Source organism: Marmota monax, unplaced genomic scaffold, assembly GCF_021218885.2.
Source record: "Marmota monax isolate L192 unplaced genomic scaffold, Marmota_monax_Labrador192_F-V1.1 WCK01_AAM20220418_F8-fsc00013, whole genome shotgun sequence".
In the NCBI taxonomy this organism is placed as follows: Eukaryota; Metazoa; Chordata; class Mammalia; order Rodentia; family Sciuridae; genus Marmota; species Marmota monax.
In genome coordinates, this window is record NW_026692202.1 from 7967257 (window position 1) to 7982139 (window position 14883).

The following is a 14883-nucleotide window of genomic DNA, read 5'->3' on the forward strand; positions in this document are numbered from 1 at the left end:
TATCAAGACAGAAAGGCCTGAACTTCATGCTCAGCTTTCTGACTGATGCCCTCGGAGAACAAACTAAACATTTTTTTTTCAAGTTTCATCACCTGAAAAGTGAAATAATGCATTTTACAGAACTATTTTAAAAACTATGGTTGGCATAAGGCACTTGCTTTATCTTTTTATAACAATTACAAATGGCATAGTGTTTAGCAAAGAGTGATAAATGATAATTATCAATTTTATTGCACTCTCCTAAGAATTCCAATAGCTTTCCATTATCTTTTACCAAAATGACCTTTATGCTCTCTATTCTTATCAAAATTCTATTTTGTGTTCAAATTCCTTTCCCAATCACACCAAATTACAGCATTTTTAGAACAGGCGTTCAGTACTTGGTGATGTTGAAATAATCATAACAAGAAAAAATTATCAATTGAGTTTTATGACAAAAGATAAAAACTTCAAATTATCTTGGAATATAGTTTTTCTGTTCTTAGTTGATTCATCAAGTGACTTTTAAAAAAGAAGAAAAAAAATTAAGTAGATGAAAGCCAACTCTGTGTCATTTCCCTGGTGGTCACTGCAACTACACATGCGGTTTTACAGAGACTGCTCTGTCTCTTCTCCTTAGCACCAGGTTCTTGGAAGTTGGTGGGGGGGAAAGTAGATAAATGTGCAAAAGGAACAAGGAAACTCCTAGGAGAAAAACAATCAAGATCCTAATTCCAAATACCTCTGAGAGACTAAGGGCTACTTAAGTGCAAACTGAGAGAGGACACGGTCTAGACAGGCCTGAAAGTCAGTCTTGGGCAAGGGTTGGTCTGGATATAGTATGTGACTATTTAGGGCTCCTGACTCAGTTAAGTGTTGCTTTTCTTACATACACTAAAGAGTTAGTTAACTATGAACTGGAAAAGTAGCTGGAATGGGCCAGTTTGAGTAAATTGAAACTTTGGTTCCAGAGACAAGTGACCAGACAAGACATAGAATGAAAATTGGCAAAAACGGTCTCCAACAATTAAGGCAATAAAAGCATGGATGGATTTAGCTGCCATGTTTTCAGTATGCCAGGACACCAGGACTGTTACTAGCTCCAGGACCACAGTAGTACCTTTCGGATTGCTTCAAACCTAGTAGTCCCTAGGAAATTGTTTATTTTTAATAGAACACATCTGAATTATTATTATTGTTATTATTATCATTATTATTATTATTATTATATTTATTATTATTCCTATTGTGGTTCCATCAACTGACCTGACCAACCTGATCAAGTTTCTGAGTTTCTTGGACTTATCCCAGGAAAGTGTATGTTTAAGTATGTCCAGTGAGGCAACTACAAATGAAGAGAAATATTCTTCCTGTTATTTTGGCATGTTACATTATCAAGCCATGTCTTTATATATGAAGTTATAATTACATAGTAAACAAAAAGTGGGTAAACCCTTACATAAATGCACTATTTTTTACATACATTCCTTATTATGTGTGAACTTTTCTTCATTTACTAAATTGATAATTATTCAGGTGCAAACATCATGTAATATAAATTTTTTTTTCTTATCCATCACGTGATATAATACCACACATTTCATATAGTATGAGGTCAATTAACCTTTGGGGAATGAGTGAATGAATAACAATGCATAGAAATTTTTTTTTTAATAAAGGATTTATTTGGTACCATTTCAATATCTGTGTCTGTTTAATAACTTTACTTTCCCCTTCTGGTTCAATTTGGTCACAGGGTATTCTGAAGATTAATGAATAAAATATTTATGAGTTCTTTTAGAAAGGCAAATGAAAGATCAACATAATATTTCCTCTCTGCATAATAAAGCAAGAGAATTCCTAATATCCCTTAGGCAAATTCACCCTAAAACTCTTCATTTCGTTTTGTCTGAAATATTCTTTTGATTTATTAATGTGGATTTAAAGAGTATTGGATAAGCCTATCTTGGAAATTAACGCATCAAAATAGATCACTGACCATTTCTTAGGCCTTTACATCATAAAACTGCATAAGCCACACTTCATAAAAATTATATTTCTAATGTAAATATAATTACTTAGATGCCATTGTCATGAAATAAACAAAACAACTTGATATCTAAACTAGTTATGATTCATATTCATTCTCACAGTTTCAGTCAGAGCATTAAAAAAAGCAACTACCCTGGCTTAGATGTTTTTAAAAGGTAGTATTCATGCAGCTGTATACATGTTTAGTTATCATATTTGTACAAACAGGGCATCAAGACTCTTTAACAATAATGAATTTTCCTCTGAAACACAACTTTCACTAAAAGTATAGAGAGATGACATTTGCCTTGAAGAGAATGGATACCATTTATGAAGGATTTACTGTCTTGAGAAATATAAATGCTATGTATTTGATCTTAATATTGATACTACAGTGTAGGCATTGCTATTTCCCTTAAATAGACAAGGTAACTGAAGATTAGTGCTATTATAAAGTTAAGAGAATTTACGCAGGAAATAAGAAGCAGACCTTGGTTTCTGTAGTTACATTCTGATTATAAAGTTCTTGCTCTAAGATGGAAGTAGAACATACTTAACAGTCTTCCATAACAGGTATAAAAATAAATGAAATGAAAATCCATTCTTTAATTCTGTGCCCAATAAGCCATCTTCTTACCCTAGCAAAAAAATGACTTGACATTAAGAGGAAATAAATGGCACATAACTTTTTTAGAAACTTCTAACTAGACTTAAGTATCTGTTAAATAGAGATATATCATTCTAATAGCATGCTTCAAATCATTGTGAATGGGCTCATTTTTAAAGAAGACTACTAGATTTCAACTTCTAAGTAGATTCTGTATAAAAGCCTCTTAAGGTCTATTTCAATCAACCATTCAACAATACACAAACACACAACACACACACACACACACACACTGACTGCTGAAGTGATGAATGGACTAATTGAACTATAGCATTGTGTCAAAACTTGTGCTATATTTATAAAGCATTGGAGTTATAAGAAAAGTAACAATAAAAATAATTATTAAGAAACAGTAATTTTCCAACATTTTAAATTCATTATTTCTTTTGACTAGCTCCTGTACTAGGTTCTAACAAATCAGACCAAACCAAATGGAGTCACTTTCAGGACAACTTACCGAAATGTATTATTTTGATCTTACAAGTAAGGCTCAAAGAAGTTAACTAACAAACATGGCTAAAATAACCACATGACCAACACTTGGAAATGGGATTCAGACCTCTATTTATAAATGTAATCTATATGAGTAATAAATAGTAGGGTTTAGTAAACTATCTACCTACCAGCCGATGAACTCATATCACAAAGTTTATTAACGTTGTTTTAGCTTTATATATATATACCTTCTCACAGTTTGCCACCTTAAACCCATAAACCTCTAAAAAGTTTAGTGCTTTTTCTTTTGTCTTGTCACTTTTCCACAAAGTATTATCTACGTGAATGATATGTAAATCCAAGTTGAAACTACTCTTTGCAGTCACTCATCTCAGAGTTCTCTGATGTGTATGAATGAATGCACCCATTAGTGGACTTCTGTTGTATAACTCTTGTCAGTTTGCCTTTTGTTGGTATACTTTATAGGGCTCTAGTCAACAAACATAAGATGAGCAAAGTTTTTTCCTCCCCTATGCTTTAAATATAAAATAAGAAGCTAAGGAAAACTGTAAGCAAATATGTATTTATCCTTTACAAGTTTGTATTGTACAATACTATATCAATACTTCAAAGAGAATTTTTGCTCTTCAGGGAGGAGAGGAAAAAAGCATTTGATTCAGCCTGTCTTTAACAAGCAAAAAGTTTTAAAATTGTCCTAAAAATATGTCTATGAAGGTAATGCTTCCCTGCAACTGCCATTTTTCATGTAAGGAACAATTACTTAAAATTGAGATTTCATGTCTTTATCAACTTTAGATAAATGCTGATTATTCAATGTCACAATAAGCAAATATAATCAGATAGAATGTTCTATGTTAATGGAACAATGGAGGTTTTTAGGTCATCATAATTATATTCAGACCTTATTTGCAACATAATAGAAGATTGTTATACAAAATGAAGAAACAATGTTATTCTGTTATTCATCTATATACTCAGTGTCCTTTTACCATTCATTAAATCCATCATATATAAATGTAATAAGCAGTATGTTTGTGACTTCACTACATACTCTAAAAACTTATACAAATATTTCTGCCATATTTGATTATATTATGGACCCACATGTTTATTCTTAATAAATATTCATTTATTAAGAAAATGACAAGAATAAAACTAGCAGTTATATATTTATGTTAATAAGTATTGTCAAATGTTACACATTTTTCAACAAAATGGTAAGAAGTTAGGCAAATCCCTGGCAAATATGCTGCCGGTGTTAATTATGTGAGATCATTGATTTGAACTGAGCTCCTGTACTAGGTCCTAACAAATCAGACCAAACCAAATGGAGTCACTAATGCTAAGTGCAACATAATCAAACTGAAACTTTAAGGAAGTAGCTACAGCACCAAAGAGACTAAATTTTTCCTGAAAACAAAATATTTCTTCAATCCTGAGTGAGCATAATAAAGAAATGCCTTGTGCTTTACCCTTGAGTCAGGGGAGGAACCCGAAGTAACATGATGTCAACTAATGGGCTCTTTTTCCATGGCTCTATCTTCTTGTTCCCACATCTCAAAACCCACTGTTCTGCCATTGCCCAATTGGATCTCATTCTAACTTGTGAAAGGAGGGCTTCTTCAATTCTTAAACACCAAATAAAAGCAATTAGTTCTATAATTCTACTATGTGTTGAAACTTTGCTTATTAACATATGTCTATCCTTTGCTATCACAAAATATTATGAAAATGGGATTTTTAACATGCATTCAAAGGAAGAAAGGGAATGAGAGTAAAGAAATAAAAAACTGGGGGAAAAGCATCAATTAAAGTTTGAATATAATTTTAGGGCTACAAAGATGTGAAATGCAATCAGAAAGACATAAACTACCTCCAATATTGTCAATTCTCCAGTTTTGTCAAGAAATAGCAATATTATATACATCACCGAAACCTGAGAGCTTGGTTTCCAATCCTGAATGCTATGTTCAACATAACAACAATTAAAATTGATCAAAGAGAGGGTATTTAGCTCATTACTTTGCTATATTTTTAGTTATTTTTTGGTATTTTAGTATCATATTCGATACAATGAACTTGTTGATTATATAATAGTGAGTTGTATACTGACTAGAAGTCCAATAGCTAATAAAATTTGATAAGTGGGATTACATCAAATGAAAAAGCTGCTGCACAGCACAGGAAACAATCAACAGAGTGAGGAAACATCAAACAGAACAGGAAGAAATCTTTGTCAGCTATTCATCTGACTAAGGTTTACAAAGAAATTAATATATAAAGAACATCAAATGTTCAACATTGAAAAAATACATAATCCAATCAAAGTGGGAAAATGACCTGACAGATGCTTTTCAAAAAGTACAAATGATCTATGAAAATATGAAAAATTCTCAACATATTTTCTCATCAGGAAATCCAAATAAAATCTGCCTTGAATTTCCACCTCACCTGTCAGAATAAATATTACCCCAACACACACACACACACACACACACCAAAAAAAAAAAAAAAATCCACCACTACCAACAACAAAATAACAAAAAGTAATAAATGCTTATAAAAATATAGAGAAAAAGGAAGCTCTGTACACTCTTTGTGGGAAGGTCAACTAATGGACACTTTGGAAAACAGAATGGAGGTTCCTAAAAAAAAATATTGGAAATAGGACTACATACAATTAGCTATATCTTCCTGGATGTGTAACCAAAGGAAATCAAGTCAGCACACAAATGAGATACCTGCATACCTATCTTTATTGTGACACTGTTCACAATAGCCAAGCTATGGATTCAGCCTTGATGCATGTGAACAAATGAGTGCAGTATCTCTACAGAATGGAATATTATTCAGCCACTAAGAAGAATGAAATCATGCCATTTGCAAGGAAATAGAGGAGACAGAAGGCATCATGTTAAGTGAAATAAGCCAGAAACAGAAAGACAAATATCATGTCTTCTCTCATATGTGGGATCTAATAAATAAATAAATAAATAAAAATCTGAAAGGAGATGAGAAACCATTAGGAATAGGAATGAGATTGGTGAGTGGAAAGAGAAAGCAAAAGAGTATAAAGGGAAAGGGTGGCTCTGAGTAAAACATGATATATGCATGTACAGAAAGATCACAGTGAAACCCATTAATCTGTAAAATTAAGATGAGTTAATATTTACAATAAGAATTAGGAGATTTCACTTAAAAATAAATAAAATAGTGAGTTAGTTTGATCCATTTTATGGCAGAACTGTGTATTCATTCTTATTTTAATTGGTGAAAGAGAGTTACAATAGCAGGAGCAGGTTTGCAGTTCTAGCCGTAATGGAAGCCTTCCTGGTCATTAGATCTCTCTGTAGTTCTGTTTTCATTGACTTTCATGAAGGTAAATCTTTGTATAGTAACAAAATAATGTATGACCCTTTAGTAGAGGAGCAAACCTCTGCTGAGTTGTGTATGGGAGATATTTATCTTTAATTTAAGATAAACAAATGATGAAAGAAACTTTTAAAATTCTGGACTTTGGTCTGTGATGTAATTGTCAGGAGAGCGTTAGAATTTAAACACATATTTACCTTTCTTACAAACATTCTTCCTTTGTAAAAGAGAATGAGAACCCTTTAAGTCACTAAACTTACTATTTCATCAAAATCATTTTTAAGTTTTCACTTTTTAAGGGTTTTTTTCAAAAAAATTGAGACTAATTTATTTGCATCTTCCAAATGATTAGATATCCTGATAATAAAGTGTAAGTAGGTAAATAAAAAAACTCTCCAGATTATATTTGGGGAAGTGAGAGGGTCTAGTGATTAGAAATCAGATGTAATATGATTAAAATCAATCAACACGCATATCTACTCAATCAAGCAATCACTCTTTTATTATTAGCATCTACTTTGCACCAGTCACAAAACTAGGTGCAGGGCCTTCAAAAGCAACACTATCTAGTTCTTGCCTCAAAAGAGTTTACCATCTATTGAAAAAGGAAAGTGAAAGTGAAAAACATCACCAGCTTTAAATCTCTATGTAGTTATACTTAAGGAGCTCAAAGGTAGGACCACATAAAGTGCCTAGAGGACTTAGAGAAAATTCACAGAAAAGATAACAGATAATCCAAAAATCAGAGTATAAGCAGGAACCTGTCCTGTATTTAAACAGGGGTGAGTCATTCAGAAAATGAGAACATATTGTGCTAAACACAGGTGATGAAAAATGAGAGATGACATGTTAAGGGTGAGACACAAACTTACTGAAACAGGAAATAAGCAAATATGAGACTCAACAAAGAGGCAGAAACACAATCCATGGAGGGCCTTGGAGGCTTGTAAGATGAGCTCAAATTTCACCTGATAAATGATGAGGAACCATGGGCAAAATTCTGGAAAGATAACACTAGAGAGTAGGAGAGAGATGTTAGGAGTGGGAATTCAGTAAGAAGACTCACAACAGCCAGAAGAAATTCCACTGGTTTTTTAACTAAGACATAGCTCCGTGGATAAAAAGAAGAATGCAGTTAAAAGAGATATTGACATAGTAGAATTGACAGTAGAATTGATGACTGTTTAGAAAAAAGAAAATGGAAATAGCTGCTGACATCTAGAGTTTAAATTACTAAAACATTAATTTCTCTGTGGCAATCCAAATGACACAGTTATTTACTTATGTCATAAATTTATATTATACATGAATATGCATGATAATTCTTATCATCACAAGAAAGCATAATATGATAATAATTAAGACATGGGACAGAATACAGCATGTTAAAATTAATATGCAGAGGAATATTGGGATCACCAGGAAGGATTTTAGGGTTACAGCTAGACTGTTTAAAATGTACTTTGAGGTGTTTATACTTGATTTGGTCCTTTTGAGTTGAGATTGCTTTAACTCAATATATCAACAATAAATATAACCATCATAAAGCCCTAATGGGTTCAAAAACTAAATTTTCAACCAAGAGTGATTGCTGAAAGGAGAAAAATGGTGTCTAGATAGAGGATGGGGAGTAATGTCATCAGATTATAAACTAAAGAACAGTGAAAATGCTCACAGAAAAGAACTTCTGCACCTCCAGAAGCATAAAAAGATGTGAACATTTAATAGAAGATAAACAGTACAAAAATTGTTTTAAAATAAGGACTTGTGTGGGAAATTTAGAGTACTGATGGAATAGCAGTGTGTAGGCCTAGAGGAAATGGGAAAAGGGGATATAGGTAAACATAGGGCCCGTGTATGAAGAAAGGATGTTGGGCTTCATTAAATAGATAGAGTGTGGGTATACTGTAGAAATTGGTTCTTTGTTTGGGTTTATACCAAGTGAAGATTAAAACTGTATCAAGCTAATCAGTATCAATACCTTTAATATGAAGCCCAAAGCCAATATAAGGAGAAACTATAATTGTCAGAGAAATGTCTTATATTCAGTAGTCATTTAGCTGATCGACAGTTATTTCAAGGATCAATTAAAATCTTAACTTTTATGAATCCAATTCACAGCTTCCTTTTATAGCTCAAACATGAAGAAAGGTTGTGAAAGTCTAGGCACTATGATCTTACATAGTGGCAAATGACTATGATACTGATAATAATAGGTCTTACTCCAATCACTAGGAACTTTGCTGATAATCCCATTTCTTTATGGAGCCATATGGAGAAAGAAAAGAACAAGAAATACATAAACACTGAGATTTCATAAATTGAGTGAAGGAAATGTTGCCAAAGCCATATTTCCAGGCTATAATTCCTTTTCTGTCTTTTCTAACTAAATTCTTTCTAATTTCCGCATCCATTCATAGTAGAAATAGCCTATTGATTTCTCTTCCTAAACATATAATAATTTTTTGAAAATGCTTATAATACAATGATAAATGGAAAAAACCCAGAATACTCATGCAAGGCATAAACATGTCAATATATTAAAAAGATCTCATGTTGGTTTTATCTTTATAAAAAAAAATCATATAGTATTTTAGTTAAGAATTAATGTTATAAAATGAAAAGATTGCATGTATACTCATTATATCATTTATATAATGTTTCATAATAAATATATTTTGAAATCATCATATTTTTCAAGAGGAAAACTGTAAAAATATAATTAAGCAGCATCCATTTTAGAAGAAGTTTTTATCTTAGTGATCAACCTCAAGACTACTTCCAAAGTATTTTGGTTTTGATGCTGTGATTATACAAAAAAATAAACAATAGCTGGTACACATTTTTAGATAAGCAGTATTATTCAAAAAGTGTTCATAATACTTCTTTTGAGCCCATTCGTTTTAAAAGACATGTTCTCACGTAAGTTTTCTAGTGGAATCTTTACATTTTGAAATAAATCAGATGAAAACATACAGTAAGGGAGGTAGTGAAAGAGGAAGTACTAGAAACTGATATGGAGCAAATTATATTCTGTGCATATAAATTATGTCAAAATGAACTTGAATATTATTCTTAACTATAATACACTGATAAACATATTTTTAAAAACATAAACATTATCTCATAAGAGCTTTATGTAAGAACTTTTGTGTGTGTGTGTGTGTGTGTGTGTATGCCACTTGAGAAGCATTTATGACTATACCAAAGGGAAAACTGTTATACTGAAAATTCTAAAAATTTGTGATCCAAATACAATGCCTAGAAAAAAGCTGATTTTCCTAGCATTCCATTTTTATACTATCATTCATTTACTACCACAAAATCATCTGCAATTGTAAAAGAGCAGAACAGAGGGAGAATAGATTCCTGACTAGAAAGATAGAACCCAAACATGTATTCCTCCTAACATTGTATCTCCTTTTCCATCTTCTGAAGTTTAAGTCTCTCTAAATGGTTCTATCTCCCTGAACAAGCAATTAGTACACTTTTCCTCATAACTTTTGTCTTTTAATAGATTATGTCAAAATGAACATGTCTTTCATTAATCTGCAAGTTATTACAAGTTAGGGAATACTTCACTTCAGAGGGTGACATATAGACTCATAGAACTCATGTAAAGGTTCAGTACCAAAGTAACACTGGATTGTTGTTTATGATTTTTTTTATATATAAAGAAGAGCACTAAGCCTTGGAGAAACTAGTAAAATTCTCAGAATATGAAAGTGTTAAGATTGTCATGATGTTTATTGACTTAGTTTTACTAAGACCAAGCAATAATAGTTTTTGAATAGAAGTGATGATACCCATTACAAAATTAAAGAATTATAAAGAAAGCTAAATCACTGTGCACAGGATTATAATAACCATTTGAAGGATAATATACATTTTAAATTTAAAAAAAAAAACAACATTGTATTAAGTTTCAAAAGTTTGATTCAAGACCTTTAAACTAGTAAAACAAGTTTGGAATTCTTCTAAACTGTATCTCATTTTAAATATGGGAATACTTTGGAGGAAAATTTTTTTTGTACTTTATTTTTTTATTAGTTATTCAATACAATACAATGATCTTGACATATCATACATTTGATTCAAATAGGATATGAATTGTCATTTTTCCACATGTACAGATTGTAGGATCACATTGGTTATACATCCATGTGTATACATACAGCAATCCTAGTGTCAGTTGTATTCTGCTGCCCTCCCTCTCCCGCCTCCCCTCCCCTCCCATCCCTATTGTCTACCATTCTACTGTGACACTTATCTCTCTATTTTTTTTCTTCCCTTCCCCCTCACACCATCGTATATGTATTTTGTGAACCCATGATATAAACCATAAGATATCTCCTAGACTGAAGACCAAATTCCTAGAAGTAGTTAACAATCTCTTTATAAATAAAGAAGTTAAATTCCCCCTCTTATATTATTTCTTTAAAAATTAAGATGGATATAAAATATTTTCAAATCCTAGAAGATTGTTTTTTTTTGATTAAAAGAAAACCAAAGTCTGGGATTTTTATTTGTTTGTTTTGTTTTGTTTTGTTTTTCCATCCAAAAGTTGGTGTCATTTTTTCTTCATAGTGTCTATATGAAGGTACTCAATTTACTCGATTTCCTTTTAAAGAGAAAAAACAACTTTCCATTCTTACAAACATTCTTTGAAGCTCTGATTGAAGCAATTAAATGAAAAAAAAATGACAATCATAAAGATTTTCCAGATACAAGAACAGAGAATTTTACATTTGTAAAGTTTCAAGTTAGACTAATATTTCTAAAAGCAGGTGACAATGACCTATGAAATGTAAATACTGCCCAAAGGTGGAGCTATTTCATAAATTGTAGCAATCAGTTGATCTATAGAAAATGGATTTAATGAGATATAGCAGACATTCATAAATTTTTAAAATGGTAGACATTCATAAATTTTTAAAATGAAAATACAGACACAACATATCAGAATCTATGGGACACAATGAAAGCGGTTTTAAGAGGGAAATTCATCACCTGGAGGTCATTCCTCAAAAAAAGAAAGAAACAACAAATAAATGAGCTCACACTTCATCTCAAAGCCCTAGAAAAGGAAGAGCAAAACAACAGCAAATGTAGCAGAAGGCAAGAAATAATTAAAATCAGAGCAGAAATCAATGAAATTGAAACAAAAGAAACTATTGAAAAAATTGACAAAACTAAAAGTTGGTTCTTCGAAAAAATAAATAAGATCGACAGACCCTTAGCCATGGTAATGAGGAGAACTCAAATTACTAACATACGGGATGAAAAAGGCAATATCATAACAGATGCTACAGAAATACAGAGGACAATTAGAAATTATTTTGAAACCCTATATTCCAATAAAATAGAAGATAGTGAAGATATCAATAAATTTCTTAAGTCATATGATTTGCCCAGACTGAGTCAGGAGGATACACACAATTTGAACAGACCAATATCAACGAATGAAATAGAAGAAGCAATCAAAAGACTACCAACCAAGAATAGCCCAGGACCAGATGGGTATACAGCGGAGTTTTACAAAACCTTTAAAGAAGAATTAATACCAATACTTTTCAAGTTATTTCAGGAAATAGAAAAAGAGGGAGCTCTTCCAAATTCATTCTATGAGGCCAACATCACCCTGATCCCGAAACCAGACAAAGACACCTCAAAGAAAGAAAACTATAGACCAATATCTCTAATGAACCTAGATGCAAAAATCCTCAATAAAATTCTGGCGAATCGGATACAAAAACACATCAAAAAAATCGTGCACCAGGATCAAGTAGGTCATCCCTGGGATGCAAGGATGGTTCAATATACGGAAATCAATAAATGTTATTCACCACATCAATAGACTCAAAGATAAGAACCATATGATCATCTCGATAGACACAGAAAAAGCATTCAACAAAGTACAGCATCCCTTTATGTTCAAAACATTAGAAAAACTAGGGATAACAGGAACTTACCTCAACATTGTAAAAGCTATCTATGCTAAGCCCCAGGCTAGCATCATTCTGAATGGAGAAAAATTGAAGGCATTCCCTCTATAATCTGGAACAAGACAGGGATGCCCTCGCCCTCTATCACCACTTCTATTCAATATAGTTCTCGAAACACTGGCCAGAGCAATTAGACAGACAAAAGAAATTACAGGCATAAAAATAGGAAAAGAAGAACTTAGGTTATCAGTATTTTCGGATGACATGATTCTATACCTAAAAGACCCAAAAGGGTCTACAAAGAAACTACCAGAACTAATAAATGAATTCAGCAAAGTGGCAGGATATAAAATCAACACGCATAAATCAAAGACATTTCTGTATATCAGCGACAAAACTTCTGAAACGGAAATGAGGAAAAACACCCCATTCACAATATTTAAAAAAAAAAAAAAAAATACTTGGGAAAACTATCTTATCATGGTTTTAATTTTGATCACCTGATTAAAGAACAGTATTTTTGGTATTGTAATTCAAGTAAAACAAATTATACACATGATTTTTTTTAACCTGTGTTTAAGCAGTATGTTTTTAATATAGCTATTAGAAATTATTAAAGTATTATGTGACTTACATTAGTTTTCATTGGAAGTATTATATAAACAAGTAAATTTAAATAATATTGAGCTCTTCTTTATACTTTATACACGTATACATTTTCTATTTTTAAACCAGAACTTGAAAGTGACAAATGTGAATATTGGTTAATCCTGAGTCTCAAAGAATGAGTAAGCACAGGGCAGATTTGTATATAATGCAAGTTACTTATATAGCACCAGCTATCTAAAAACATAATGATGAAGAGAAATTATATTGATAGGTATGATAAAAAGAATATTCAACACTTTCATACTGATTCATTCTCTCATTTGTTCTCTATATGGCATTAATTAATTTAAGCAACAATCTCACATTGTAATATCTAAATGATAGTTGCAATGCTTAAAAGTGATTTAGAAAATTGTCAATAAAATTATTGGCAGTGAGTAGCTCTGATATCATCCCTTCATTATCAATAAAACTGAAATTTGAATCCAGAAAATTTAATAACTTATGCAATACTATTTAGAAACATGCAAACTTAAAATGGTTATTCATACCGTCATAAATCCATCCAGCAAACCTGAGTCAGGTTTTGGAGGTGCTTGCAACCGTTCCATTGACCACTTTTCAATGATGGAAGAGACTTGGGTGTTTTCTGTATTTAATATTCTGAACCCTGTCATATTAACACCACTGTATCGGTAGGGCTCTACATCAAGAGCAAATAGGTCCTGAAAGACAAATTTCTTTCTGTTATTAATAGAATGCATTCACAAGCATATATTGAAATAGTCATTTATTCTTGCTTCCCTTAGAATATTTAAGACCATTGTGTCTCAAGTGGCATTAAATATCACAAATGACCAACGTTTAAATAGATTGCGCTCATGTTTTGATGATACAAATACACGTACTCTGTACATAAACATGTATATATACTTCACTTTTATAATTTATTTTTAAGACTTGCAAGACGTTTTTTCTCCACATTAAGGACAGCTTGCCTTTATTTTTTATGCGATCATGTTTTACTTTAAACTAATTTTGTTTATGCCTTGCTTGCTTATGTAGTTACTATCATTTGTTGGTTCTGTTTTGTCTGGGATTTTGTTTTTTTGTTTTTAAGAAGCAGATCATGAAATGATATTTCTAAGTAATAATAAGTATAAGAAAGGCAAGTAAAGAAGTTAAGAATTATTAGATTGTTGGTTGTAGAAATCTTGTGCTTCCTTTGTCTCATGTCCTTCTGAGGACCTCACCATAAGGAGCCCTGCTTCTGTTGCCCTCTTCAGTCCACATAGAGTGAATGCTCTTGTTTTGCCCTTTACTTTCCCAGGAGTTATAAGGCCACAGCTATCAAGGGACTTGGAAGTCATCATGAGAACACACAGCATGTGGGACTACTGCCCTCTTTCTAGTTGGCATCAGATTTTCTGGACAATATTGGAACCAAGGCGAGACAAATGCCACTGGACCTCTGCACAGCTTGCCTGGGACTTACACAGCTACACAGGCTGGATAACAAGAATACAATTCAGTGGAACTGGCATTGCCTGAATTGTGCTCTGTGCTGAAAAAAAAATAAAAGTAAGGAGTCTTCAGTTTTTTTCAATACTTAATGTTGATACTCTGAGGAAATAAGATGTATTCAAACTGTAAGTAAATAGTGCATGGTAATATGCTAAGGTGCAAAAGAAAAGAAATGATAAGTACTGGAGGAGTCAGAAGCAAGACAGATAACTTTGAACTCTAAGGTGAGGGAAAACTTCACAGAACAAATAGGATCTGAGTTCTGATGGGGCATACCCCCAAATATGGGGCATTGGAATA

At 32.1% G+C, this 14883-nt stretch overlaps 1 protein-coding gene across 3 annotated transcripts in view; it reads right to left on the reverse strand.

Annotated features, from left to right (window-relative positions):
* Positions 1 to 14883, reverse strand: part of Grik2 (glutamate ionotropic receptor kainate type subunit 2) — a 669837-nt gene that overhangs the window by 396328 nt on the left and 258626 nt on the right. For all 3 annotated transcript variants that reach the window (XM_058575396.1, XM_058575405.1, XM_046430718.2), the window contains one exon: positions 13611 to 13784. In XM_058575396.1, coding sequence (XP_058431379.1) covers positions 13611 to 13784 — 174 coding nt within the window. The remainder of the gene's footprint in view (positions 1 to 13610; positions 13785 to 14883) is intronic.